The sequence below is a fragment of the Bombyx mandarina genome, chromosome 11 (assembly GCF_030267445.1).
Source record: "Bombyx mandarina strain Sakado chromosome 11, ASM3026744v2".
Classification (NCBI taxonomy): Eukaryota; Metazoa; Arthropoda; class Insecta; order Lepidoptera; family Bombycidae; genus Bombyx; species Bombyx mandarina.
In genome coordinates, this window is record NC_143218.1 from 17,018,194 (window position 1) to 17,037,055 (window position 18,862).

Below are 18,862 nucleotides of genomic sequence, written 5' to 3' on the forward strand. Positions count from 1 at the left end.
ATTTACAATAGACAGATGCTTTAATTACGAATTAAAATACGAAGGCTAATAGACAAAGTGTTTTTAGCGAACTAGTATTCCTTCTGTTCATGACGTAATATTGATATACTAAAAAAATCTGTTAATATAATTTAATGCAGTATAGCAGCTGAAGGGCAGTGGAGGGTGCGTCGCTTATCGCCCAAAATTTAGGAAGAATATTAGCGGAATCAAATTCAATGATAGTGATGGTGCTTTTAAATGAAATATATAACGCTTCGTATCCATTCCAAAAAATTTTGATTAATTTATATACACAGTACAGCATAGGCTATCTTATATTTAGTTCCAAGAATTAATTAATTTAAAAAAAAAATTTGTTGATGAAGATTTATTAACGCCTATTCGCTGAGATATTGTATTATGAATAAACAAACAATCATTTCAACATTATATTAAAAAGTTATATTATGCTTACGGCATATACATACATTTTTTAATGTCAGCACAATTTCCTTTAAGAGAAAATTTACCTCTTTCTAAATGTGTAAAAGTACACGCTTCATACATTAAACAACATTATAGAATGTCGTATTGTAGTATCACAACGATACCTTTTATCAAGCATTCTTCTTTTCTTTCTATCATGTTCTTCTTCTTCTTCTTCTCATTCGTGTCAATATTGTTCTCAATCGTCATGTAGCGTTGGAAGGGGCAAACTTGATGCTTCTCGCGATGTCCCACCATCTCTCCCTGCTTTAGGCCATTCTACTGCACTCATTTAGGGAACCTCCCACTGCAGTTTTAATTTGCTCGGTCCACCGCATTTGTGACCTCCCGTGCGGTCTTGTACCATCAATCTGTCATCTTATTAACGAAATATTTCACTATTTTAAAGACATTTTCATTGCTAAAAATTTAAGAGGCGTCCGTGACTTAATAAGTACAGTACATACGACGTCTGGTTCAATTATTTCTAAAAAAGAAACGTACCTACAGCTTCTTCACGAACGTCTTCTGTAAAGTTGTATTAACTACAAGATGGAATGTATTCGAGAGGTACTCATAAAATATCATCTTGTAATGAAAGCCCAAATTGCCGAATTAAATCTGGCTATCAGACACTTAGTAGGGTAGCGTCTTCCACCAGCAACGCAGTTTCGCTTTCCTACTCTGAGCGTATATAAATTGTTATTGCTGTTATTAGACTTCAACGTGTATATAACAGTTGAATTTGTTAATACACAACATTTACTGTTATCTCCAAAAGGAACAGAATTTGAAAAGAACAAGTCGACTTTCGCAGACAGCAAAGTCTGTTCTTTAATAACATCATTAAAATAAACAAGCGACTTTACATTAATTGCCCCATTTATAGTTCCCATCCCATCTACAACAAAATACTTCTGTGAAACGATTCTGCGAAAATGTTATTAACCGCTTTACTGAGGCTTTCTAGAAATGTGATCGATAGGTGTTGTGTAGTCATAATTTCCATTCAATGAATGTTATACTGCTTTATTAGAAAATATACTAAATATTTAAAACATATCAATTATTAGCCGATTTCAAACACCAACAAGAACAATACAAAGGCTTTCATTTCAATCTTTCACTTCTTTGTCCAAAGACACTACTCCTGTTATTGTTATTAAAGTGAAGTTACCACAAAATCTCCATGACCTATGCAAACGTAATGTACGCTTACGCGGCCCGCACCAGATTGAAACCCCTTCAAGTGTTTCAATCCCGTTTTTGCAGTATAGCCGTCGGAGCACCATGGTTCCTAAGGAACGTAGATCTCCATGACGACCTGGAGCTTGACTCAGTCAGTCAGTATCTACAATTGGCATCATTGCGCCACTTTGAGAAGGCGGCACGACATGGAAACCCTCTTGTCGTGACCGCCGGGAATGACATACCCGATCCTGTAGACCGAATGGTAAACAGTCGACGTCGCCCTAAGCACATCATTAACTGATCCGCCCAATCCATTAACGGTGCTTTTAGGTACCACAAGCACCGGTCACCGTCCTCGTCGAACCCGTCGCTTGCGACGAAGGGCTCGACGGGTGAATTAACGCATAGAAACATCCCACTGAGTTTCTCGCCGGATCTTCTCAGTGGGTCGCGTTTCCAATCCGCTGGTAGATTCTGCGAAGCACTGCTCTTACTAGAGCCAGTGTTAGCAACACCCCCCCGGTTAGAGCCCCGTGAACTCACCTACACGTCAAGGAGAAGCAGAAATTGCCTCTCAAGGCTATCAGCAAAGGTAGGAAAAAAAATCCTAAATCTTATATTTACAATCGTATTAAAAAACAGAGCGACCACTTAACTCCGCTATTCTCCTCTGCGTTGCAGTTTTGACTACGACCAAAAACAAATAGTATTTAATTAAACCATTACACATCCCCTTAAATGACACGCCTCATGGATTTAAACAACACATACCCTCTATCAACAGTTTCACACGGAATTACATTATCCTATACCGCATTGTTCTTTCGGGAGAACGCCCCTCTCTCTGAGTAAAAGGGAAAAGCTTTGTATCGTCCAAAAGGCGTGTGCGGACTTAATGACGAATGTGAATGCGTGAATTTATATAGTAGCTTTTCTTGAGGCGAGCTTTAGTATTTTGTGGACTGATTGCAACGTTCTTTTTTTATTTTGAATGATGTTTTATGTCGGCTTGCTAAATAATTTATTATAACACCAGTTTTTGTTTTGTTCGGTCTTGACTCAAAGGCTTTTGTTGGATTTTATTTTTTGGTGTAGTTGGGTAAGAGCCTAATACAACTTGCCTGATAAATGTGATTACTGAATCACTTAGACATTGCCAGGTCGCCATGTCGATGTCGTCGTGAATATCACCGAACTTGAGACAAGAGATCTAAGTCTTAATTATATCGTTTTATCGCTGTTTGTGAAAGAAATAGACAGCATAGGGCTACTTATGAGCTAAGGCACATAATACGGTCTACCACCATTAATCATGCTTTAATTTCTCCGATAGAATCTTAACACACACCATTATCCCTAATCGTCGAAAGACATCCTTGACCTGACAAAATTTTCAAAATGAAATGAAAGTCAGTAAAATTATTTTTCGTTTCCATTGTTTCTGTAACAATTGCTATGTGGTTACCGTCCCGTGTGACTTTATTAACTAGAAGCACTAATAAAATTGCTTTTAGTTGTTATGGTGATATCATAACCACACTGTTTTTTCTATTGAAAAAATTAAAGACTTTTACTTTTTTAATTGAAATAAATGATATTATATGTTTTTTGTTGTTGTTGGTTTGTAATATTAAGCACCCACTGATGTTCATCTGTGTTCATATAGTTTCCATGTTGCACGTTCTCTTCGGTATATTGAGTATATGAGTAGAAACTTTATGCATTGGATATTGGGACGTCAGGTAAAGCATCCCATAAAATCTTCAATTCTGATGACTCACGTACGTGTTGTTTCTATTGCATAGAGATTTTAACTGTTTTTCTAAGGCGCATATTGTGAGTGCGCACGGGTATTGTGATCTTGCTGTATTCTGCCACTAATCTTACTCGCATTAAGTCCGATTAGTCAAGCAGTTGCTACATCTCCTGTCCCAAAATGCTTGACGGTATTTATGTATATGGGCTGCGGTAACTACCTAATGATAAGAGGATCATGAGCTCTGTCAACCTCGAGGATTGGGATACTCATACTTTTAACAACATCCCTTTTGAGCTCGCTAGTCAGAGAGAGAGAGAGAAGAGAGAGAGAGAGAGAGAGAGAAGAGAGAGAGAGAGAAGAGAGAGAGAGAGAAGAGAGAGGAGAGAGAAGAGAGAGAGAGAGATGTATAAAAAAATAAGCAAAAAAAGTTTTGCAACGCGCTCTCTGCAACATTTTCACGCCTCAGTCGTTGAATTTATTTGAGCGAAAGTCGGTTTAGAAACAGTTTGAATCCTTGGCAATAATATCGGCTAACTCTAATTTCAGCGGAGTAAGTAACCCACGTAAGTTTAAAATGTAGTTCACGCGTGAGAAATAACGGTCGAAATGCTCGTTTTGACACGTACCTTTTCATAAATCGTCTTGAAATCTATATATTAATACGTGAAGCAAAAACTTTGTATCCCTTTTTACGAAAATTGCGCGGACGGTGGAGTATGAAATTTTCCACACTTATAGAGAATATAGAGAAGAAATGCACAATGCTAATATTTTTTTTAAATAATGTATAAAAGATACATTAAATCAATAAAGAAAACATTACACACACTACATACCATGTGTTTGACGCACACACGCATACATACTATTTATTGTCAAACTTTTGTTCTTGACGTCTGTTGTCAAATTGAGAATAGATTAAAATTAAATATTGTTTGTCTTTATTTTTTTATAGAGCAGCCTTGGCGAAATTTGTGATTATAGACGTATAAAATACAATCATAATAGTGTATAAACTTACAATTCCAATTATAGTCGAATTTCGACTACTGCGGGACCTCTAGTTTGAATAAAGAAACAGACAAATACTAGCCAATTCTAAACATTAAAACAAAATAAATACGACAGTTAGATGTCATTATCATTGAACTCGAACATCAAATACGCCGATTTATTATTCAGGTCCTAAATTCAAAGGCCTTTGTAATTTTACGTCTCTGGAATTTTACAAAATATTTGGAATTCTTGTCGAACCCTAAGTTCTTGTTTTATCAAAATAAATAGCCACGTAAAACTAAAATATTTTGATCTTCAGTGTAACCTTTTTGATAAAATTACTTTAGAAGATTGAGTCAATTTATGAAACAACCCCCAAGCAAGGAATATCTGTTCTACAATTTTTTTATTGCTTAGATGGGTGGACGAGCTCACAGCCCACCTGGTGTTAAGTGATTACTGGAGCCCATAGACATCTACAACGTAAATCCGCCACCCAGCTTGAGATATAAGTTCTAAGGTCTCAAGTATAGTTACAACGGCTGCCCCACCCTTCAAACCGAAACGCATTACTGCTTCACGGCAGAAATAGGCAGGGTGGTAGAACCTACCCGCGCGGACTCTCAAGAGGTCCTACCACCAGTAAAAATTGAGTAAATTTATGAAACTACCCCCAAGCAAGGAATATTTGTTCTACATTCGGTCTAATGTTTGTAGAGGCTGTCCTTACACACCTTAGATATTGGATGTATAGGCAACAAGGATGTCTAACCTTACCACTCATGCGTGCTCTTCGGATACGGCTGTTGCAGTGAGTACTGAGTTTTTGGAGGAGAGCCACAAGCCGTCACCACTATGTAGACTACGAACTGACTTAAAAAACATCTGAACCGTAATGATTAAAGTTAAATAAATATATCAAATTGGCGATTTCATTAAACATTACGAGCCTCAATGGTATCAAAATAAACATACAATTCATTAGCATCTAATGACAACGGTCACGCTTGTGTAACAACCATATTTTATTACGACTGCCCGAAAGAATTTATATTTTAAGTGCCAGTCGACACGGTTCGAAACAAATTGATATAACTACGTCATGGCTTCCGATTGTAATTTCAAGTATTTATTAATTCAAAAAACTATTATAATGTATAAAATATATTGGGCACTTTTCATTAAATGGTGAGCCATATTATTAAAAGTTGTCGTAACTTTTTTTTATTGCCCGAGCAGGCTTCGGATACGGCCCACCTGATGGTAAGTGGTTACCGACGCTCATGGACGTCAACAATGCCAGGAGCAGAGCCAAGCCGCTGCCTACTGCTCCAAGCCGCTGCCTACCGCTAAACTGCCTGCCTGTCGTAACTTAAAATATGAGATCGGTGTACTTTTATAGCGGTATTATTGTTTTCTTAAGTAAATGTCTGCATGTGACAACATTAATTAACTACAATACGTCTGCCGGGTCACAAGCGCTATACACCGGAAACCGATTGCTCGTCACAGCTGGTCTATAGAGCTGTAATTCCGTCACCCCGTGACCTTAACCGGAGGGAGGCCGGCGTCTATACAGTAATCCAAACCTCGATCTGTTTTATTTTTTTGTTTGATGGCCCGGAGGCTAGGAGAGATATTGGCAGGGTATTGCATTCCGACCCGGCTGGCTGATTCTGACTCAGCGGGTATCCCAGAGCACTAGCGTCACCGCCTGGGCGGCCTGATGAGCTGCCGTACTAAGAAGGTCAACGTTCAGAGCCTTCGATTCGCCTCGGAGGTTCCGTCGGCGCCCTTGGGGTGCGCCGTGCGTCTGGTTGTAGTGTTCACCGAGGTAACCCTCTTACTCCGCCCAAGTTCTAACGAGTTCTTCAAAGGGGATGGATTGCTTAGGCAAGAGTGTAGAGTAGTTGTCTAGTGGGTAGGGCCCTAAATACCATCCTTAAGCCCGCGGTCCACTCCCAACATTTATGGGTCATCCAGTTCCACAAAAAGCGTGCCTCTCAGCGCTTAGACGCGGGAACCTCGTAGCAGCTTCGGCCCCCGGTTCAAAATAAATGTTTGGGTTACTGTGTGTGTGTATTGTAAGTCTGCACTTAACGATACCACCACCTTGCCTATTTTTGCCGCGAAATAGTCACCTATACTGGTTAGTCAACCAACCATCACAAGAAAATTTTGATTTCGATCTCATGTCTCATGGTGAGTGCGGCATTCAGATTAAGGTATCTATGGGCTATGGTAATCATTTAACACCACGTGGGATGCAAGATTCATCTCCTACAAATAAAAACATGCCATTATCGATTTATTATTGTTGTAATTATACTACTTGAATCCTAAATAATATTGAGTTAATCTGAAAACTTATCGATATATTTATCTTGAAAAAGGAAATAATTTAGTAAAATATTTAAGCTTATTAATTGAAGGGATTAAAATTCCAGGAAAGACAAGAGGCTATATCCTCTTTTGTATATTGCTTAGTAATAAATTCTAAATTTTCCGAATAACTCATCGCAAAGTAAATACTCTCCTCGGTGTCTCTTTAAACGAAAAAAGAATAATGGGGTCAGTTGTTAGCTTTGCAGTACAGAGTCTTACAGCAACAGCTTATAATTATTTGGGCGGTAAATATATGTTACTCTCGAACAGTAAATAAAGGAATTTGTTGTAAATGTCAATAATACCGCAACAAGGATGAAGTCGTCGTGGCCTAAAGGATAGGAAGTCCGGTGCATTCGCATATAGCGATGCAACGGTGTTCGAATCCCGCAGGCGGGTACCAATTTTTCTAATGAAATACGTACTCAACAAATGTTCACGATTGACTCCCACGGTGAAGGAATAACATCGTGTAGTAAAAATCAAACCCGCAAAATTATAATTTGCGTAATTACTGGTGGTAGGACCTCTTGTGAGTCCGCACGGGTAGGTACCACCGCTCCGCCTATTTCTGCCGTGAAGCAGTAATGCGTTTCGGTATGAAGGGTGGAGCAGCCGTTGTAACTATACTGAGACCTTAGAACTTATATCTCAAGGTGTGTGGCGCATTTACGTTGTAGATGTCAATGGGTTCCAGCAACCGGGTGGGCTGTGAGCTCGTTCACACATCTAGGTAATAAAAAAATAAAAAAACATTTTACAAAATTGGAAAGCTACTAAATTGTGCTTAAATCAACCAAATGGCAAACTCTTTAATGACAATACAGCGATGACTTTAAGCTGTCATTCTAATTACGTCACTTCTAATTACTGAAGCGACCCAGAACGACATAACTGCCTCTTCATTGTGTTTCGCATGAATCGACCCTAAAACCCAACCTATAGTTTCACATGTAAAATAAATAATGCGAACAACTGGGACAGAGACGGCTTTCAGACACGGAAAAGAGTCATTAGCCAACCGATTACCGTGTAATTTTGATTGGGTGAAAAGACACTGATTATGATTTATTAATAACGAAGTGTTTTCTTTTTTTCTTTCGTAATAATTGTCCGTGTACCTTTATAAGTTATAGCTTTGATGTTTGTATTGCGCTGTAAATTATATTATCTTCACTGTACTTTAGATAGGTTTGAAGGGTGGGGCAGCCGTTGTAACTATACTGAGACATTAGAACTTATATCTCAAGGTGGGTGGCGCATTTATGCTTTAGATGTATATGGGTTCCAGTAACCACTTAACAACCAGGTGGGCTGTGAGCTTGTCCAACCCATCAAAGCAATAAAAAAATAATATTTTACGACAGTTCACAAGAATGGAATACGAGTATGTCTAAAAACCAAAGTACTGTCAAAACCGGGAACTAAGTAGATCTATTGTGTTATCCTGCAGCGCTTTGTCCTGAGTCTTATTTTTGAAATTAAGTTTGAATATTGAATAAGTTTCAATAAGTTTGAAGTTTGAATATTTTGGAAATTAAGTTTGTCTGTTAGCAAATAATGCACGGTCACCGGCCGTAATTTAGGGTTCGCTGTGTTATGGGTATCAGAGACTGACATGCATACTTATCATCATCATAGTCGGTTACTGTTGGCAGAGCAGTCGTGGTCATGTGGAATTCTTGTTTATTAACGTCTTGACAGATATTCTCCATAGTTTGCGAATTGAGGCTTGGCGCACGCACTCGTTAAGTGGAGTTTTAGTAAGGTCTTTCACCTGATCAGTCCAGCGCATGGGGCTTTGTCCACGAGATCTTTTGCCATTGACCCTACCCTGAACAACAAGTTTCTCGATAGACTTTGCTGGCCGTCGGATACTTATACGTTTAATATGTACATAATAATAAGATAATAAACACTCAGACAAAGAGCAAATAAATCTATTTCTCACACAAATGTTTACCCTATATGGCAATTGAACCCACGACCACTGGCGCAACAGTCAAGGGAGCTTATTACTACACCACCGAGTCAGTCGAATGAAGTGTATTGTAACTGTGCATGGATAGGAACCACTATCCCACCCGTTTTTGCTGAGCAGTAAGGCATTCCGATTCGAGGATGGGAAAGCCGTTATATAATACAATTGAGACTTTGATCCCATCTCTGGTGACAGTATTTAAAGTTGTGACGCCCAAGAGTAACTACTTGTCGCATGAACAGAAAACTCGTTATCTCATTCTATCTACAAAATAAAAATATGATCCATCACATTAACATAACAAATAAATCCTAATTGGTTTTTTATATAGTCCTAAATAAATTGGGACAAAATTGGGACACCCACATTAACATTTGTAAAGAGCTCCGCCTTCCTAACGCCAATGGAAAACCCACGAAACCTTATTTCGTCACCGAAATATCTTATGTAAGATATTATCGTTTTTGTAATCCTCGTTCCGTTTCCGTAACAAAGATTGATAGGCCAACGAAGCTTGTGTATCAAAAAAAATACATTGACCGATTGCCACGTTCATTTTTTTTCTATTTTCTAGTTATATTCATTAAAACACATAGAAGAAGGTATTGTTTTGGAATTGGTTATATAACTCACAAGGTTTATTTAAATACCAAGTGTCTTGTGAATATGAACTTAGCTATAACTAGCCATACTTCGTTGGAATTTGGTCTGGATTCAATTCTGTGCGTAATTTGGAATGTGTTGGGTGTTAGTGCTTAACATAAGTTACTGACCTCGATTCAATCAGGGCTATGAATGACGCAGTTAATTTGATGCCGTACTTCTCAATGCGTCTTTAGCAACGTCTGAAGTATTCAATCCGACCCAGGCGATGGAGCAACACAAAGCCGGATCTACTACTGGTGCGTTTAGGCTCTTCAAAGACAGATCACCGTCCTCGTCGGACTCGTCGACTACGAGAAAGAGTTCAATGAGTGAACTAACGCATAGACACAGCCGACTGTGTATCTCGCCGGATCTTCTGAGTTGGTCGCGATTCCAATCCGTTGCTAGATTCTGCGAAGCACTGCTTCCATACAATAATACTAATAATAATTGCATTTGTTTACTCCACAATACAAATACAAATAAATTTTCAATTAATATGACATAAAAATTCTAATTCTAAACAATATTACAGCATATTATACTAACACAGTGGAGATAAAAAGGCCACGGCTCAGCTTTGTGATAGCTGAAACTATTGTTGTTAATCTGCGGCTGCCTGTAATTTTAATCTAAAAATTGTACAGACTACTAACAACCCTATGTACAATGTTTCGATATATCTAATATCTTGTTTTTTTTCATATTTTAATATTAGTTCGAGCATTTTTTTATTTTAGAAAATAGTGCCAATGTATCGGGTATCAATATAGCGGTCATATCTAATTAAATTGTCAAGGCAAACGTCCACAAGTTTTATTAAAAAATAAAATCATACCTAGATATTTCCTTGGAGAACCAAAACATTAGCCCAAATAAACTATCAAGACGAAGAATCAGATTAATCTGTAGCTCTCCTTTTTTCAGGTGAACCCAGACGAGAATCATCTACCGGTTGTCTCGCACTCGTCGCCGTGTAAGTACATCAATCACACTTGACACGTATTCGTTAGACTACACTTCGCTTTCACGTATACCGACGGTTCATTTTCTTCAAATAACTCGTTTCCTGGCAAGTCACGTAGAGTATTTTTTCGTGATGAAAAGCTTCATCGTCGAGTGTCTATCGCCGATAATTGGGAGTTTAAGAGAAAAGATAAATATTTTTCGGAACATTCTAGCAAGAATAACGGAAAGCACCTTCGAGCCAAGGCTCTGTTAGGACAGACAGTTGGAAATTGACATAATAATATTTATTTTCTTGAGCTACGTAAGTCACAGGACTGTTTGGCCTGAAAAAAAAATACGTTGAGGATAGTTTATATACATTTTGACTTTTAGAGTCAGCTAATGAGTTTTCAGACGTGGAGGTCATCAATCAACAGTATTTATTACCTTCCCTTTTCGTTTATTGAATAGCTTTTGAGGTTTCTGGTGGCATCAAACATATTTTTTTGTATAAGTTTTTTGTAAGCTTCGTCGAAATTATAGATTTGAACATGTCATTTTTACGAAAGTTTCAAAAGCTTTTTCCAATTTATTAGATTGTTCTTGACAACTATTATTGGCTTATAGATAAATAAGCTATCTTAAAGGTGAGATGAGGCCAGGCAGTATCTGATTTGTCCCACATTGCTTATTTACTTGAGGAATATGCAGAACTGTAAAATGACTAATAATTTATTTTACTCATCAGATTTACAATTGAATTTTAATTTCAGTTTACGTTGGAGATAAAAGTGGAAGCACAGATGCAGTAAGTATTAATTACTATATTAAAGCTTTACTATAGAGAGAATAGGTAAGCAGACAAAATTGGCCACCAAATGCATAAAAATAATGTTAATGTTAGTGCCCTGAGACCTTGTAGGAGGGTTGGAAAAAGGGAAAAAGTTTTGAAGCTGATTATTTATATACTAAAAAGGAGATTTGGCATTATTGCTTTGATATAATCATCTGAAAACTTTTTTTGAGGTATAATATCACACAACATATTCCAAATTCTGCATATATCTCCGGTGGTGCGTAAGTCACCCTCTTTGTGAACAAATTAAGTTTGTTTGACCTCCGGCTCAAGCGGTGACCTAAACACCGAAGTGTGGACGTGACTATTAGACGGTCACTAGCGTTAAGGTTTCCTTCATTCCATTTGTCTTATTATATGAATCGTAGGAGCGGATTTTTCGTTGTCGAAATAATTCATAATTTTGTTTCGTATGTTTTGTAATTGTTCTTGGTTAAGACAATAATGTCTTCAAGGTATCCCAGATTAAGATTCGTGATTTCAATAGATACTAATGTTACTCTGGCAGTACTGACTAGAAACTATAACAATAACAAGAAACCAATTTTTTAAAATTTTATTCTAAAAAATAAAAAAAATGGATTGGAAATGTCAATAGAAACTCTATCAAAAACCCAATTTCAGCTTACGAGAAATTTTCACGCATTTCATTCATAAATAAACTAAGTCAAAGCGAAAGCCCTTCAATTCATCCAATAATATAAAACTACCGTATTTCATCACACGTCGAGGGTCCAGACCCTAGGCGGTACTTAAGTAAACCTACCTACCCTTGTCGTTGATACGTAACGAGAATTTATTCTCAAATATTCAACAGTTTTTTTTTCTTTCGAATTCTCGAAATCACATTTAACATTCACTTCGTTATTTGGTTTACAAATATATTTTCGATATTTGGCTCAAACCTGGTGTTTGAGTAAACGATTTTTACTGTATCTGTAATTCCATGAATATGTTATGATAGTTTAGTTTTAAATTACAAGAGAATTTTCTTGGTATTTACTTGCCAGTATTTTATTATATATTCTATTGGCGGAATCTCCGACTGATATAATGTAGTAATTTTAATCTGAATTTATTATCCGAAATTCAATTACGAAATAGGTATCGTATGAAGAAAACAAACTAAACTTAACATAACCTATTAGGTTATAATTTACAAAAGCTTAATACAAACGAATTTCGCGGAAACAACCCCTAATGATGGGGCTGCTTCAATAAATAACAAACTTACACTTCCAACGTTACCCGACACGAAACCGGAATACTAGCTCAAGACTTCGTAGCTTACACAACCGAATCACGTGCCGCTCAAAATACCTATATACCAATTCCTAAAATTGTGAAACTAAAATTGTTTCTCCCCTGTTTGCTGGTAAATTACGACTTGGCCTCACATCCGAAGGTATAAACTGTCATTATTTTACATTAAAATAGCTATGTTTAAGGGTAGTTGACAATAGAAGACCCGCCCGGCGTAAAGGAAGCCGGAATATACTGAGAGTGTTCGTGTGAGCCTATTCGCTTTACAATTTGGCAGTATTGTTGAAGGTTTTAAATGATAAAGGCGTTGAGTAAAGGAAAATCCATAGAGATACCTTCGCAGGGTTGGCCGGAATTTCGCGTTTGAAATTCCTTTCATAAAGCTTTTTATTTATACACAAGAGGTATTTGACTAAAATATCGTAAACTCTTGTCGCATTACGTTCCAAGTCGATTAATTAAGTTGAGTGTTAAGTTCTAACTAAGAGAATATAAGCTTGAGCGTAATGGACAATTTTGGACCAAGGCTATTTATATTTTACCATAGCTTGGGGGTATATTACGAATTTCGCACGGTCCTGCCAATTTCTATCATGCGTTACGGTTTGAAGGGTATGACAACCATTATATAATAATTTGACACCAAGTAGATCGTGAGCTTGTCAAGCCACCAACTTCAATGTTATGAAATGTTATTAAAAAGATATATCTTTATTTTAATTTATTTATCAGACCGCAGTACAAGGAACGTGCCGGTGCAGTCTAAATGACATCTCTCAAATCTTGGAAGTCATGCCAGAGTTAAGAGGACCTCCTGGACCACAAGGACCAACCGGGGCTGACGGCACTACGGGCGCTCCAGGGAAAACGGTAAATGTGCCAATTAATAACAATGATGTTCCGGGTATTCTTCGAGGCTAGGTCTTTTGAATTTTATTCCAAAAAATACCAATATGTTTTCGCTGTGGGAACATCAGTTTCTTTCGCTTCCTGACCTATAATCTAAATTGTGGTGAAGCCAACGTTCTTATCATTTCTCTTTACTTTGTTCTTCTTGCACCTACTTAAGTACCTAACACGTATTCACTACAATCTACTTTATTATAAGCTAGATAATCATAGAGCTTACTATCAATTATCAACATGAAGTACAACCGCATCAAAGCATCAATTACAGCAGTCCTTACCCTTTTTAAGGCTAGTATGAAATATACTTCGAATTTCAGGGTTTTCGTTTTCTATCACCGCTTAAAACCAGGTCAGCCGTAATGTCGTCTATACGGCATGTGTATTAATAAAAAAACTAGAGGTTTATTAAAGTGCCTCGGAAAATCCAGGTTGATTCATAGAAGAGTGCTTTATTAAGGAGTATTAAAAATCTTCGCTTGTTTCGTTCAAAACGCGTAGGAGCTCCGTAAATCTTAACTTATTAGTAATCACGAGGCTCAGTAGGTACTTAAACGAACGCGTAGGAGATTTACACGTTTGAGTATATATATTTTTTCTTCTTTATATATGCGCAGAATGGCATACGACCTGACAGATTTTCTAGTACTTGGAACGGTATCAGGAGTCTGTAGAAGACGTGTGAATACCTAGTGCGTTTTTCGATTTTATATTATATAATCTAAACTAGCTGAACCGGCAGACTTTGTAGTGCCTCAATCGATAAATAAAAGACCTAAACTTTTGTATAAAATAATCTTAAAACAAACAAAAGGAATCCGTCCGACGGGGGACGCATTAAAGGGAAAACAAAATTGTTATTTTTATTTATTTCCGAGCATTTTCATATTTATCTAGCTTTTAAACCTTCTCTGGACTTTCACAAATAATTCAAGATCAAAATTATCCAAATCGGTCCAGCCGTTCTTGAGTTTTAGCGAGACTAATGAACAGCAATTCATTTTTATATATATAGATTAATATTTATGAAGGCAGCACTAATTGTATTGGAAATAAATTTCGTTACCACAAAAATATCAAAAAAGAAAGCGGTTATACTGTAAAAACTGAGATTTAGAACTTGTGTCTCAAGAAGGGTGGGTGGTAAGAATTTAGTAAATTTTTAAACAAATTTTAAAATAAATGGCACCTAAGAGATATTGTTTTCATTTTTTTCTGGTGTATAGTTACTGTGACATGAGTCTCAGCGTAGGTATTGATAAGTCGAGAAACAATATAAACTGTAATCCATTTGTCATGGATATTGTTGGCGTTCTGTTTTCGAAACCCATTCTAAGAAATTGCTTATAAGGTATATCGATGCCACAAATAATATTGTTATCTCTATATATAAAAATGAATTGCTGTTCGTTAGTCTCGCTTAAACTTGAGAACGACTGGACCGATCTGGCTAATTTTGATCATGAATTATTTGTTGAAGTCCGGGGAAGGTTCAAAAGGTAGATAAATATGAAAATGCTCGGAATTAAATAAAAATAACAATTTTGTTTTTTCTTTAATGCGTCCCCCGTGGGACGGATTCCTTTTGTTTGTTTTAAGTTTATTTTATACAAAAGTGTAGGTCTTTCGTTTATCGATCGAGGCACTACGAAGTCTGCCGGGTCAGCTAGTTGTAAAATAAATGTTGTTCAAAAATTTTAACTGATTAAACATCACCAGCTCTTTTAATTTAACTGTTAAGCGACACTTTAATTTTTTTTAACAGTAAAAACGTTTTTAACATCGTTTCGAAAACTCTCCAAACTGCAAAGCATTTCTTATACGGATCAATAATAAAAAATACCGAGTTTTGAATCATGTTTTTGTAGAAAGGAGGAGTTTTTGATGGACCCGAAGACAATCCGGCTTCACGCTGTTAAAAATATTCTACTTTGAAACAAGACTTTTATTTTTTAGGGACAAATTGGAGACCCCGGACCTGCAGGGCCTCCAGGATCTAAAGGCGATCGAGGGGAAAGAGGGGATACAGGGAATTCAGGTCCAGAAGGTCAACCTGGTCCCAAAGGCGACCCTGGCGCGGATGGTTCTCCTGGGCCACAAGGCCCTCAAGGCCCACCCGGGCTACCAGGCCCTGTGACATCCGCACTAATAGTAAGTGTTGTTGACTTACCACAATAAAGGAATAACATCGTGTAGTAAAAATGATACCGGCAAAATTATAATTGGCGTAGGACATCTTGTGAGTCCGCACGGATAGGTACCACCACCCCTGCCTATTTCTGCCGGGAAGCAGTAATGTCTTTCGGTTTGAAGGGTGGGACAGCCGTTGTACTGTAAAAACGGAGACCTTAGAAGTCATGTCTTGATTTAGGTGGCGACTTTTACGCCGTAAGGGTCTTTGGGCTCCTGTAACCACTTAACACCAGGTGGGCCGTGAGCTCATACACCCATCTAAGCAATAAAAAAACAAGCTTTTTCACGAATACGTGTATTTTTTTTTATATTTAAAAATAGAAATTCCATTCGTATCTTATCGATTTTTATCATTATTGTCAACCTAGATATCTAGGCTATGGATTTAATTCTGAAAAAACAAAAGGCTCGTTTTTTTGTTACTTCGAAGTAAAAAGTTTTGCGTAGTATATATCCAGTGTTAAATAAATAAGTCTACTTCAGAAGCTCAAAATATAATTACCGAGTTCAAATATGTGAGCTATATTCGAATTGAGATAAGTGATAAGGTAAAGGTTGGATTTCTTTTTTTTTTTTGAAGTTAAACACGTTTTCCAATATTTTATCCCCTCATAATTTTATTATTATACAATATAATTCACATCATTACAGCGAAATGAGAAAACATTCTTTGATATTTAAAAAAAATAACAATTCGCTGTTTCGGAAAATAATTGGCAGTCTTTACAATGTTGGTAACAAGGATCTGATTGTACAGAAAATATCTAAGTCTATTTAAGGCTTATTTGAGAATGAGCCAGATCTTGTTTATTGTAACAAGAGGTAGTCAGCGTATAATATTTTTTTATATTCTTAATTAAAAATCAAAACGGATATCTTCTCACTCTTTTATTCCTCACCGATTTTTTATATAGAAACAATTTGTTATTTCTTAGCATGAATAATATACATGTTTAAAAGTAATTATATTGTTCCTTCAATAATGAAATGATAGTCGGCTAAATTAAAAACTAGATGAATGTATGCGAAAGTGGCACCTGTGACAGAGAAGCTGAGGAGTGCACGTTTGGGATGGTATGGACATGTAATGAGACGGAATGAAAATGAGGTTGTTAAGAGAGTGTTAACTATGAATGTGGAAGGATTTAGAGGAAGAGGTAGACCTAAGAAGAAATGGATGGATTGTGTGAAAGACGATATGAGTAGGAGGGGAGTGAGCGAAGAAATGGTATATGATAGAAGAGTATGGAAGGAGAAAACATGTTGCGCCGACCCCAGGTGACTGGGAGAAGGGCAGGATAATGATGTATGTATGCGAAATAGTCGTGCACTCTAGTTGGAAGTTCTGTTGTACCAAAAATAGACTGACTCGGTGGTTCAATAATTAGTGGCCCTGACTTCTTACGTCGAGGGTCGTGGGTTCGATTCACACGTCGGGAAAACATTCGTGTGATGAACAGGCTTGTTTGCTTTTCGACTGGGTATTTAATAATATTTATATATTTAAACGTATATAAGTATGTATGTCAGTCTTTGGTACAAGAAATTCTTTTTTTTTGTCGCTTAGCTGGGTAGACCAGCTCACAGCCCACCTGATGTTAAGTGGTTACTGAAGCTCATAGACATCTACAACGTAAATGCGCCACCCACCTTGAGATATAATTTCTAAGGTCTCAGTATAGTTACAACGGCTGCCCCACTCTTCAAACTATGACCGTGCGTAATTTGTTTCCAGCTATAAAAAAAGATACATAAGACCTAGACTTTCTCAGAGTGGTCTCGACATTCACTCTGGAATTAGGTTACCGTTTAGTTAACGCAGGTGTGACGTAAGTTCGTCTCTCCATGTAAAGCAATAAAATAAACATAAACGAATTTAATCATGCCAAATTTTACACCGCTTTTGACCTTACGAAAGCTTTCAAAAAGTTCACCTCGGCGTACGGCAAAGATGGAGTTTCCGAAACCTAGTTTCACGGTTTTAAGCTATGCGCTAACAATAAGTCAGTAAGGCTACATTTTATAGGTGTATATTCTGTTGGCTTATTCCAAAGTATAGAATATATATGCTTAATCGATGTATAGATATGAAATAAATAAGTACTTTTTTAATTGATTCAGAATAGGCAGTACAAAACTTTGACAAAAAGCCGACTTTAGCATAGTAAAAAGCAAATATCATGTACTTAAGTCCAGTGAATTGAAAGATGCATAATATTAGGAATAACTCAAATATATTGGTAAGATGTTGATAAAATTTAAAAACCAGATGGTTCTCATTTGGTTTTATGCTTTTATGTGTTACATATTCAAACACATTAAGAATCATTCAATTATCAATATCGGTCACCTAGAAAAAGTTCTGAATGAATACTTAAAATAGTCGAATTGAGAAATAGATACAGTTACTGTTACAACTCAGACCTTAAAACTCTTGTCTCAAAGTATGCGGCATTTACATTGTAGATGTCTATGGGCTCTGGTAACTGGTAGTAGAACCTTTTGTGAGTCCGCACGGGTAAGTACCACCACTCCGCCTATTTCTGTCGTGAAGCAGTAACGCGTTTCGGTTTGAAGGCCGGTGCAGCCGTTGTAACTATACTGAGACCTTATTATATCACTCACCTCAAGGTGGGTGGCACATTTACGTTGTAGATGTCTATGGGCTCCAGTAACCACTTATTACCAGGTGGGCTGTGAGCTCGTCCACCCATTTCAGCAATAAAAAAAATACTAAAATCGCCTAAAACGTAAACAAAAATTCTATCTTAAGTACATTTTATTGTATAAGTGAAGTTTCATTATTTACGTTTAGATTTCACAGTTGAAAAGCGCTTTACAGAATCGGATGATTAATGATAACTGATGCTATTTTATTCAATTCAAAGCACTTGGCTTTCCCGAACAAATAAGTTTAGCGCCGTTTAAGAATACGATTTAAGCAGATGCTACCTGTTGTTTATGAAATTCTCGACTTTGCCACTTTAATAATTATTTCGTTCAATGAAACAATGTTGTTATCAAATACGTCTTATTGTCTTCTTCTATAATTTAGGGCTTTGTGAACACAAGATCAATTAATCTCTAGTTTAAAATATAATAGTAAGAAAAAATCTAGTATAAGCACGAAAAGTGGTGGTATATTTGCATTGTATCTGCTACCTTCTGTCGGAATTCGTGTTCTCCTTTTAATTAGGTTCGAGATTCTATTAGAATTCTTCATTGGCAGCGACTTGATAATGTCCGTCAAATTTCTGATGTTGAAACAGTA

At 36.9% G+C, this 18,862-nt stretch overlaps 1 protein-coding gene across 12 annotated transcripts in view; it reads left to right on the forward strand.

The window, feature by feature from the left end:
* The window catches only part of LOC114243293 (uncharacterized), a 91,708-nt gene that overhangs the window by 46,097 nt on the left and 26,749 nt on the right, over positions 1-18,862 (forward strand). For all 12 annotated transcript variants that reach the window (XM_089731113.1, XM_089731107.1, XM_089731111.1 and 9 more), the window contains exons 3-6: positions 10,353-10,401; positions 11,147-11,181; positions 13,225-13,362; positions 15,355-15,549. In XM_089731113.1, the coding sequence (XP_089587239.1) occupies positions 10,353-10,401; positions 11,147-11,181; positions 13,225-13,362; positions 15,355-15,549 (417 nt within the window). The remainder of the gene's footprint in view (positions 1-10,352; positions 10,402-11,146; positions 11,182-13,224; positions 13,363-15,354; positions 15,550-18,862) is intronic.